Raw genomic sequence first — 12284 nt, forward strand, 5'->3', positions numbered from 1 at the left:
AGCATTTCAGGTCATTAGCATATTTTATTTAGCTCTAACACATTTCCTTTTATTTGAGACAAGTCTAAGACTACCAAGAAAAGCTTATTACTATGAATAGGTGACAAAAATTCTTCTTAGCCAGAAACCAAACCATAGAGACCTCCCTTGGATAGAGTTGACAGTCAAAACAAGAGCCAACAAAGGATTATGATGACTGTGGGAAGCCAGAATTTAGTTAAAACATATGCAATTAATGAAGACATTATCTTATTGCTCCAGAATTAATCTGGAATATAAAAATCAAATTGTTCAAAACTGTTATTGTTTTTTTTAAACAAATTGATTATTGAAAAATTTTAAATATGTTTGCATAAGCTAAGGGAACTTTTTAAGTAAGCCTTCAAAATGGGTGATTGTAGACATATTTTACTTCTTAGTGACCTAATGCATCATAATTATTAATAATCCATAAGGTCATTCTATTACTTACAATAATAGACCTTTCATGATTATGAAAAACAATGAAAAGTTATTTTCAATGGTGTTTTTAAGCCTATTGAAAACCTGATGAAATGAATTTCTGCTTAAACTAAAATGACTACTCCCCACCCCACCCCCCCAAAAAAACAATAGACAGTATAAACCTAGAAAGAAAAAATAATGTTTTAAATGCCAAGTCACCCACTCCTTCTCACATTTCCCAAAATCAAAGAAAAATCACTTTCATAGGTACATAATAAAAGAGATCTACAAGAAATTAGGCCAGTGGATAATCATCACTTACAAGAATACATCCACTTACCAACCATGGCGCTAACTTCCCCGGCCATCAGTGTCTCCACTGTATCATTGTACAGGTTCACATCAATGATACCTTTTCGAATAGTCTCTCCTACTTTTGCTCCTAACAATACTGAGCCTGTTGTTTCAAATATTGATGCCAAAATGCAAGCCTGCTTCAAGCTCACCACGCCAGAGCCCACCGCTGTACCAAAGGAATTGGCCACATCATTTGCACCAACAGAAAACGCCAAGATAAAGGCTATGATAAAGCCCAAAATGACCATCCACAAGTAATCATCCATAGCCATTTTTGCAAGTAGACTGCAGGAATTTTTCCTTTGTAGAAATAATTAAATAAGCCAAGCTTGAGGTTTTGTAAAAACCCTGTAAGGTAGAGTTCTTGTAAACAGAGATTTTTCTCTGGAAAGTGCTGGGTAGTGTTCGAGCTTGAGCAAACTGCTAACTGCTGGTTCTCAAACTATTGTCTGTACAGTTTGTTTGGTTGTGTTCAGTCAGCAGTAAAACACATTCCATATTTTTCTCTGAGACTGGAAATGCTGTGATATCCCCTCCTGTAACAGAAAGAGAAGCAAAGAAATCAATTACCCTCAGCAACCTGTAACAATCTGTTCTTTCAGAAATAAATGTTTTAAGCCTACTAATGGGATCTAACTTGGCATGTGACACTTTGAACCATAGTGCAATTCAAGTAAGATTATAATTAGGTCAATACAAAAAGAAACACTAGCTTTTAATGGGATCATCGATGCCTAGATCACACATTGTTACCATATTTTGGAATGGAAAGCTTTAATATATTGAGATTTTAATTTTGCAATTATAAAGATATAAATATAAGTTATCATTGTTCTGAGAAATGAATAGCTATCTCCAAAAGACAAGAAGATAAAGTAGGACTTCAACAAAAGCAAACTTTTCTAAAATGAAAATTTGCAAAGATTGGCAAACTACAGTGGGAGGGGGGAAAGAGTGGGGTAAACATGAACCTCTGCCCACAACCTAAGAATGAGTTTTAATTTATACTAAAATTTTATTTTAAAATGTAACAACTATTCTTAGCTCATGGGCCTTACAAAAAACAGACAGCAGACCTGCCAACACCTGTTCAAGAGCACCATAATCACAATGTACTTATAGATAAACACACACACACACACACACACACACACACACACACACACACACACACAAAATATATTTGCTATGCAGTGTGAAGATGAGGAAAGGAGCATGTCTTAAAATTAAACAAATGGCAATATAATCATAAACACTTCAAGTGGAAATTTACTTATCTATTTCTCTGCTCACTCATTTATTTATTTATTACTAGATGAAGGACCAGATTTATCATTTGAGTAGTTTGTTCTAATGGGTTATAAAGAAGAGAATTTTGATATATGGTCAAAGAATATGAACAGATATTTTCTAGAAGAAGAAATCTATTGTCATATGAAAAATACTCTAAATCACAATGAATAGAGAAATGAAAATTAATACAATTCTGAGGTACCACCTTACATCTGTCAGACTGGTCAATATGATAAAAAAGAAAAACAACAAATGTTGGAGGGAATATAGAAAAACCAGGACATTCACAGACTGATAGCAGAATTGTAAGTTGATTTGACTGTTCTGGAGAGCAATTTGGAATGATGCACAAAGGCCTATAAAACTGTGTATACTCTTAACCCTGCAATATTACTACTACATCTGTATCCCAAAGAAATGAAACAAAAAAGAAAAAGCCCTATGTGCATGTAAATCTTTATACAGTCCTTTCTGTAGCAGCAAAGAACTAGAAATTAAGGGGATAGTCATCAATTAGGGAAAAACTGAATTAAGTTGTACACGATTGTAATGAAATACTATTGTGCTATAAGAAATGGTAAGCAGATAGATTTATATGAACTGATGCAAAGTGAAGTGAGCAGAACCAGGAAAACATTGTGCATAGTAATAGCCGTACTATATGATGATCAACTGTGAGTGATTCATTCTCAGCAATACAAAGATGTGACAATCCTGAAGGATTTATAATGAGAAATGCTATTCATCTCTAAAGAAAGAACTGATGAAGTCTGAAAACAGATAAAAGTATATAATCTTTCTTTTTATTGGGTTGTTTGGGGTTTTTTTTTTGCAACATGTTTAATATGGAAATGTGCTTAATACCATATGTACATGTATAATACATATATGGTATATATACATGTACATGTATAATCTACATCAAAGTGTGATTTCTCAGAGAGGGAGAAAGGGAAGAAGGGAAGAAACATGGAACTCAAAAAAATTTTAAGTGATTATTAAAATTGTTTTTAAAAGTAATTGAGAAAAAACATTCTAAAAGACAATACGAGTGTTATAGAGCACTGTATTTACAGGAAGAAGACTTGTCGAGTGCTAGCTGTTCAATCATGTCAAATCATTAAGGCTTTCTGAATGAAAGTTTCCTCATTTGCACAATAGAGATAATAATATATGTCTTAATTTTCTCACACAGCTTCTGTGAAGATCAAATGAAATAATGTTTATGAGAATACTTTATAAATTCTAAAATTCTATAAAATGCAAGTTTTTACGATCTGTGTATTTTCTGTATTATACTTAACAAAGTAACATATAGAGAGTATTACATAATGATGAAGATGATGGTTTTGCAAAAAGCTTTACAAATTCACTGTATACATTCTATTTATTGAGTACCTATTCTATGCAAGGCACTCTGGAGGGACTATAGGGATTATAAAGAAATAGGTGCAAATCATGTTATGTTGATAAATATATTGTCAATGCAATTCTGCAGGTCCTAAAATTTTTCTAATATCTTATACTCTTAAAATAGGCAGAGACCTCACAGACCAATCCATATCCCTTCTAGAACATGAGAACAAGCCTGGCCAGGCAGCCTATACTACCACACCTGTTGAAAAGAAAACCAATACTTATTTCCTGAAGTAGTCCACTCCACTTTGTTACAAAGTTAATTGGTACAAAGTGTTTTCTTATTACCAAACCAACCTCTTCTAGTTCTGAGCCCAAGGTAAAAAAGGCTACTTCATCTCCCATAAGATGGGTTTCAAATATTAAAATATATTCAAAGACAATTGTTATGTACCTAGAAAGTGTTTTTAGGAGGCAGCTGGATAGCCCAGTGGACAAGTGCTGGGCCTGGGTGTTCAGGGACGCCCAAATACAGTCGCTATCACCGCCTAGTGATCCTGGGCAAGTCACTTAAGCTCTGCTTGCAGGAGTCCCTTGGAGAAGTAAATGGCAAAGCACTGCAGCATCTTTGCCAAGAAAACCTCCCAGACAGCATGGGCTTAGGAAGAGTCTTCTCTAGGCTCTCTGTACTCCTGTCACTTTGGTGTGATCCTCACACGGCCCATCCTGTTTGCCCTCCTCCAGCGATTCTCAGCATTATCCAGGTTACTCCTAAAACGTGTCACTTAGAACTGAACGTGCTCCAAAAGCAGCTGAAGGGCAGAATACAGTGGGATGATCACTTTCCTGGTTCGAGGCCCTCTGTCTTAGTGAAACCAGAGGGAGCATTCCTTTTCTGGCTGCTATACGTGGCAAGCCACCAGACTTCATCCACTAAAACCCCTAAAGGGTTTTTTGCTTTGTTTTGTTTTTTAAGGCAAACTGCTCTCTAGTTATGCCTTCTCCATATTGCACTTATTAAATGGATTTTTTGCACCTCAACTTTGTATTTATTCCTATGAGATTTCATTTTGTGGAGTCTGCTCAGTGTTTTAGAAAACTGGCCCACAGCAACAGCAGGGCTAATGGCTTGCTAGCTACCACCCCCAACATTCACAAATGTGCGCCCAAACACCAACACCCAGAAAAGTGAGCAAGATTCCAAAAAGTGACATTCGTATAAAGTTCATTTAAGTCTGGTGAGACACTTCATACACCTTATCTCATTTGGTTGCTGATCTCTGCTGCTCTGCAGCTATTCTTCCAGGAAACCAAAACTTTTTCACACTAACCCACCCAGAACAAATCCTATCACACATCCTCATTCTCATCCTCTAGGACTGGGTGGGAAAGACACCTGAATTTCTATTGCTCTCATTTTTGGGTAGAAGTAAGAATGTTTCCTTGTAGTATATAATGCAGTCTATTTCCCCATATGGTTATGGATAAATGAGCTAAAATATATTTCTCCCAGACAACAAGACTTCTTTGCTTTCCTTGCCTGATCTTATCAAAAAAACACAGAAGATTCCTTCTTGGCAACAGTAGCTAACTAATACAGAAAGTATTGTCTAACGGACTTTTATGATTCAAAATACTGATCTGAGTATATTGCGTTTGAGTTAATTATATACTCTTTCACTATTTCACTAAAAATGCCAATTTCAAGTACTTGGAAATAGAAACTATCCTGAAACCTGCCTTAACTACCTTCAAACATCACACATACATATGTGGTCTGTACACAATTTTGTGATGCTGGAAATGGCAGGTCTACAGAAGAAGCCATAATCTTGGAGGGAGACGGGGAAGGTGAAGAACAGACCAGAAGGAGAAGCAATAGAGCCTAGAGTGAAATAGGGTTAAGGAAGTTACAGGGTGATAGGAGAAGGCTACTTCTGATACTCTGTTATTGGGGATGAAGCTACTGCTAGTACCTATCTCAAAGTGTGTAAAATCTGAAAACATTATAGAAATATCAGTTATTATTATCAATCCTGGAGAACAGAATCCAAAGGGAGGCTGAATCTCTGAACAAAACAAGGACAGCCACAAAAAATTCCCGAAGGATGAAATGGAAAGGGATCTTCATTTGTTCAGAGCCCTATAAGATGGAAATGAAGTGTTAGAAGCAGCTTTCCAAGGACAGGGCAATCCCTGACCTGTGTTACATGTGGTGTATATTCCCTCTACTTCTTTATCAGAAGAGCTTTTGGATGTTTTCAAAGTGCTGCTTCTCAGATCAGGAGATGTCTCACAGCCCCAGCCCTTCTAATTCTCTTCAGCTGTTTCCTCTCCACTAAATCACATGTTCCTTGTTATTCCCGAAGCAGTAGCTCATATTTACCCTGTAAGAATAACTGTAAGGTTTATTTTTGGTTAAGTACTATTATAGAAATTAAGGACAGGCCCACTTCTTTGCAGAGTCCCGTTGGAGTCCATGGATATGGAGCATTGGTGTAGTTTTGAGAATCTTGGGTCACACTTCCACAACACATTAAGGCACTGGAACAGGTCTTTAAGAAAAAGGGGGGAAAATGCATATACTCTTGCCATTCTTAACACTGCCTGTTAAAGAAGAGCACAAAAAACCTACTATCCTCATGATACTTGTGTTTTTTTCCAACTTATTGATTAGTTTTACTAATTTTTTCTATCTTTTCTTTTAAAATTTTTTTTTCTTTTATGGCTCTTTGGGAGGAGTTATGGGGAAACATATGGGGGAAATCTGCGTGATATAAAAGCAAAATATAACAATCAAAATCTATTTTTAAAAAGGAAGCAGAAACTATTTGAGTAATAAAACATTCTACAGTGGGGATTGGGGGGAAGAGGGAAGAGAGAAGGAAGAAAGGGGGGAGACAAAGGGAGAGGGGGAGAGAAAGGGGAAAAGAGAAAGAATCAGACAGAGAGAATGCATAACTATCATAAGTGGATAGGTTTTTTGTGCTCTAAAAGGCAGTGTTATAAATGGCAAGCCTACATGCATTTTCCCTTTTTCTAATGACCTTCTCCAATGCCTTATTGTGCTGTGGAAGTGACCCAAGGTTCTCAAAGCTACACCAATGAAGTGCCAGCATTGGCAAAATCTACCAGTCAGGAAAGAATATGAGTAGCTCCCCCCAACCCCAACAGATTAGATCACTGACATTTCAAAGATCAACCTAGCTTAAAGGAAGAGAGGCTCATGACAGAGACTTGGCCACCACAGATGATTTTTTTTTTTTTTTTGGCAGCTCATGAAGATATCTACTAAGCATAGAAGAGTAGTGACCTGTATCACTGGAGGAAGTACCCATTGTGAGATCATTATCTTTGCACTAGAATAATAGTTAACATTTATATAATACTTTTATGGTTTGCAAAGAGCTTCACATGCAATGTCCCATTTGATCCTTATGACAGTCTTAGGACACAGGTACTAAAGTTATTACAGAAGTGGGAAATGAAGTTCAGATAGGCTAAATGATCTTCTTATGGTCACACATAGTAAATATTGAGACAGAATTTTATTTCAAGACTCCAAGTCCAACACTCTTTTCCATATAAAAAGCTGAATTAATAATAATGTAAAAGCTTGGCCCCCAAAAAAGTCTTGAGAAGAAATTCTATGTGTAATTATGAAATACAAAAAAAGTTATATAACTATTCAAAAACTTTTTATGTCCCTCTGTGTGCAGGGACATTGGATGTTGAAAGAGAGACAAAATTTACTTAAGATATGATCCTTTCCTTTATCAACTTCAAATTATCTAGAAGAAATCTAGAAGGATGAGAGAGCATAAATATAGTTATGTTTAATACAAAATATTAAATGGTTAGTGAATTAGAAAGATGCAAAGCAAAAGGTGAAATGAGTTCTGTTGAGAAAGATATTATTATCAATGAGAAAAAAATTATGAAAGATTTCATGAAGGTGGCCCTGAATTGGTCTTAGAATGAAGGAAAGGAAGAAAGGAAAGAAACAAGTACTTATTGTCAACTTTATGCCAGGAACTGTGCTAAGCATTTTGTGAATAGTATTTCATTTGAACCTCATAACAACCCTGGGAGGTGGGTGCTGTTGTTATTCCCATTTTACAGGTAAAGAGACTGAGGCAAAGTGACTTGTTCAAGGGAAGATAGCTAGTAAATGTCTGAGGTCACATTTGAACTCAGGTTCTCCTGACTTCAGTCCTGGTACTCTATCCCCTGCACCACCTAACTAGCATCAGCAGATCTTAAAGGATGGGTAAGACTTCAGGAATTTGTTGAATTCCAGATTTATCCCTTTGTTTATCTTTCTGTTAACTATAACCAAATCTGAGAGAAGGACAAAGTCTCCTATGATTATTGTGTTACTTTTCTTCTTGTAATTCAGTTAACTTTTCTCTCTATGAATTTAGAAGCTAGGACAATTGGAACCATGCGTACCAGATACGAACCAACTGCCAATGAACTGCGACTCATAGGGCAGACAAGCCAGCCTAGCTGAAGAAGCAAGGCACCCAAGAGAAACAAAAGACAGCAGGTGCCAGGCGAAACACCCACCATTCGACCAACATCTCCCCTCAGGCCCTGATGGAGCCAGCCTAGCACTCTGAACCTAAGAGACTTGGAATAGCAGTCTCCCCCATCCTAAAACTACAAAATCTGCTTCCTGTTTGTCTCCTGCATAATCATAAAGGGAAGAAATTATTGTCATGAGGGGGCCTATTTTCCTCACTACCACTAGCAACAGCTACTGACCAATTTCAAGGCAGAGAAGCTCAATGGGCCTGGGAATGGCCACACTCCTACTGCACTAAACTTCCTTTAACTAGTTCTCAAGGTCTTCATCTGGGGTAGTGACTCCTATGGAGAAGGGGCCAGCTTCCTGTACCAACTGCCACCCAAAGGGCAGGAAAGTTAGTGTAACTGAAGCAATACCCCCCCAGGGGAGTATTTTCCCCCCAGGGAAAGAGAGCAGGTGATAGATGCCGGGCCACCCTGTGACTGACTACCATCTCACCTCAGACCCTGCAGGCCCTTGAACTGAAGAGTCCTCCCGACCAGCCCCCTCAGTTGTCATCCTGAGGAGTCACCCTGGCCTGCTCCTGTAGCCCCAGGGAAGAACGCACTTGTCCCCAAAGTCACTGGCAAATGGCAATGGGTCAGCATCAGAAACTGATAAGGGTTTCATCAATGCAAGTGACATTCAGTTAGAGGTGTTATGTGCTGAGCTTATGCACTGAGAGATATGAGACCTTCTCATTTTGCAGCTGAAATTTCCCATATGGATTCTCTACCGCTATAGGCTATGAACTTCTTGAGAGCAAGGAATGTCTTAATTTTACATTTATATTTCCATTTCATTCATATACAGTTATTAATGATAATAGAATTGTCATCTTTGGCTTCTTTTAGCATAATGTAATTTCCTTGTTTATCGTACCTATATTGTGAATTTTGTTGTTTGTCTATCTGTGTGGTTGCAATTACTATTTTTTGATCCACCTAAGGCATAGTAAATTTTACTGCAGTCTAAGACATGTGAAGAAATTCCATTGCAAAGGCAAGGGGACATCACAAGCATAATTACGAAGGCATGGCAAAAACCTAATAAAGACAACAATTGGGTGGCACAGTAGTCCAAGTTTTTCTGAAACATAAAGAATATGAAAGAGATAAACCAGATAATGCTGGGAAGTGAGGGTGGCACCAGAGCACGAAAGACTTGGATACTAGGCAAAGAAGTCTGAATTGTACTTGGGAAGCAGTAAGAATGCTGGGAAGGAACATGAATTAGGTCTCTGCATAAAGATTAAGCTATCATCCACATAAAGTATGGGCTGAAGGGAAAAGAGAGTGGAAGTGGCGATCTAAGTCAGCTGGTTATTTGGATACCCAAACGGGAATCAATGAGGTCCTGTGCCAGGTCCTGAGAATGGAGAAAATAGAGAAGAAACAGATGGAAGGTTACAGAGGTGGAGTCAGCAAAGTTTGATAAGTAACTACTACCAGAAGGCATAAAAAAGACTCAAAAAGGTGGCAGGATTCTTGAAAGCAGAGAACAAAATGCAGGCTTCTTCTGGGTGTATCCCTCACACCAAGGAGTCCTTAACCAATTATGGAGATTAGGTGAATGGTGGGACTTCAGATGAAAACTGAAATCACCAGGGGACGGGGAAAGGGAATAGCTCTCTTTGGCCCAGCTGAGTTGAAGGTAGCATGATGGGAACTAGAAGAAGCATCTGGGGATGCTAAGAAGGAAGGGTGATGGCCTTCTTTTCTGGGCCTTAAGAGTAACAGGAGATAAATAGGAAGAGTTTTAAGGAAGCTCAGAGAGCTCATGCTGTACAGAATCAAACTTTTCAGGGACAGGAGGGGCTAAGTAACCCAGGGCAATGAAGGATTTGAAAAAAGGAAAATGTTTGGAGGAGCCGCTGTGGGGAATGAGATAAGCAGTCATTTATGTTACTGAAGAGCAGGGTGGGCCCAGAGGCCCCACCTTCAGACTTCGGGGGGCTACCTGGAGGAACTGAGAGGTAAGGCAAGGATGCTCTGTCCCAGCAGAGAGGTGGCAAGAGGGACAGTGCTATTTCCTCCACAGACCAGCAGGCTGAAATCACTTCAGAGAAGATGTTTGCACTTTTGGCAAGAAGAGAAATTCATTTTTACAAAGATCCCATTCGGAAGTGTCATTATAAAATCCTGGTTATGGGGCTCTGATATGTGCTAGAGGTTCTTGGAACCTTTGGCCTACCAAGCTGGAGAGACAACTGGATAATGGATTAGGATATTGTGCAAAATGGAGTGCTAAATTCTTCATATATTAAAACAAGAGTCTCATGGAGGTTTGGGCAAAGAAAGTTTGAAGACAATGAATGCTTAAAGTACGATAAAATGGTCACCTTCATACTTACTAATTCTAATCCAGAAAGTAGATCCAGGCTATTGCTAGGACTGTATCTCTCATAGTCATTACTTTATCTGATGTGTAAAGGAATACCATATTCCTTTTTATTTGTTCCAGATTATCAACCAGATTGATATTCAGTTTATTAGTCTAGTATTCCAAAATCTGGCAAACAAGAATAGCATCTAAAAATAATATATTTAATTTATAATAATATAATTAATTTAAGATGTTTAATTTTCCTTTTCTATAGTCCCAATTTGCTAGTCTATTGACATATAGACTCTACCCTTTTGTTCATTTTATGTGTTCTTTTTTAAAAAATATTTTATTTTCCTTCCAATCACATGTAAAGATAGTTTTTAACATTTAGGTTTTTTTTTAAGTTAGCATTTACATAATGCACTGAAGTTTCACAAATATCAAATCATTTTATACTCCAACTACCCTGGAAGATAGGTGTCTTTATTACCCTCATTTTAAAAATGGAGATATTGCTCATATACAGACTCCAAAATGTCCCTGTGTATGAAGCCTTGCTTCTTAATGAAAATTATTCTTAGCTTATCTGCCATACATATGACAAAAGTAGCTTTTGCTTCTCTCTAACAGAAGAATATTTCTCTATACAATGATGACTGTTGTTCTATATTTGTTATTCTTAAGGCTTTTGTGGTTATTCTGAAAAAGGTCAGTCATACCGGAACCAAAAATCAGACTGTCACCTTATTGGCTAAAAAGGACCCAGTATACGTATTTTTTATGGGAATGACGATATGATAAATTTTCACGTTCCAAATCAAATTTAGTTATCTAAGAGAAGTGAAATTTGAATGGAGAATAACAAGGAAATATCAAAAGTACATATTCCAATGCTATATAATATAAGGGGAAACATTTTAAGAGTTAGAAATTGCATATTCTGCTGATCTAATATTGGATAAGAGTTTATTTACAGATAATAGTAGAATAAGTATCTTTTGCCCAACAAATCAAAGGAAAAATGAAAAAATACTAGCAGTTACTTCCCTCTTTCATGCAAATAAATAAAATCTAGTATAAAAACGAGAAAACAAAAGATACCCTTTCAAGTCTTTTATACTCTGCATATTCCAAATACATATATTACTTGGACTACTACAAGTTTTTAGGATTTACAAGAAACAACGCACAACAAAATCACAGAGCAGTGGAATTTTAAAGATGAAAGGAAGTTCAGAAGCCATCTAAATCTAACTCTTATTTTAAAGACAAGGAAACTGAAGCCCAGAGAGATTAAAGCCATTACTAATTGCTTCACAAATTGCATAAATTGCAGATCATCACATAATGAGCACAATTTAGATGATTTTTCCCTAAAGCCATTATCTAGTTGGAAAAAACTAATGGTGCTAGCAAACAAGCAAAAAAAAAAAAAAACACCCCAAAACACAAGTAGAAATAAGTTAACATTGATCATACTTTCTTAAGAGTACTGTTTCCAGTGCGAGGAGGAGAAAGAGATGAAAAGGCAATAGTCCAAAAGACCCTGGCACCCTGTTAGTATTTAAGGGCTTGAGTAGGAGAGGAAAGGAAGTGCTTGAAAAAAACTAGTTTCCCCAACTCTGTAGTCCTGAACTTTGCTGCAGTGGGGAGTAAGAAACCCCTCAATGTTTCTGATGGTGATCTCAGCAAACTGCAATATTGATGCTCAGAGAGAAAAGGAAGAGGGCCAGTATGGTCCAGGAGAATGAATACTGGGTTTGGATTCAGAGGTTTTAAATTTTGGATTTTCTCCTGACCTTTGGAGTCATTTCACCACTGAGTCTGGTTGAAGTTCGACTACATCAACTTCAAGATTCCTTCCAGCTCTAAATTCTGTGATGCTATGATTAAATAAAGTAAAATGAGCAGAGTTAGAATAATTTAACCAAAAGAA

The 12284-nt window shown here is 37.2% G+C and overlaps 1 protein-coding gene across 7 annotated transcripts in view; it reads right to left on the reverse strand.

Moving 5' to 3' along the window:
* The window catches only part of SLC20A2 (solute carrier family 20 member 2), a 123618-nt gene that overhangs the window by 52358 nt on the left and 58976 nt on the right, over window positions 1-12284 (reverse strand). For all 7 annotated transcript variants that reach the window (XM_051975606.1, XM_051975608.1, XM_051975603.1 and 4 more), the window contains one exon: window positions 785-1337. In XM_051975606.1, the coding sequence (XP_051831566.1) occupies window positions 785-1073 (289 nt within the window). In that variant the 5' untranslated portion in view covers window positions 1074-1337. The remainder of the gene's footprint in view (window positions 1-784; window positions 1338-12284) is intronic.

Source organism: Antechinus flavipes, chromosome 2 (genome assembly GCF_016432865.1).
Source record: "Antechinus flavipes isolate AdamAnt ecotype Samford, QLD, Australia chromosome 2, AdamAnt_v2, whole genome shotgun sequence".
Taxonomy (NCBI): domain Eukaryota; kingdom Metazoa; phylum Chordata; class Mammalia; order Dasyuromorphia; family Dasyuridae; genus Antechinus; species Antechinus flavipes.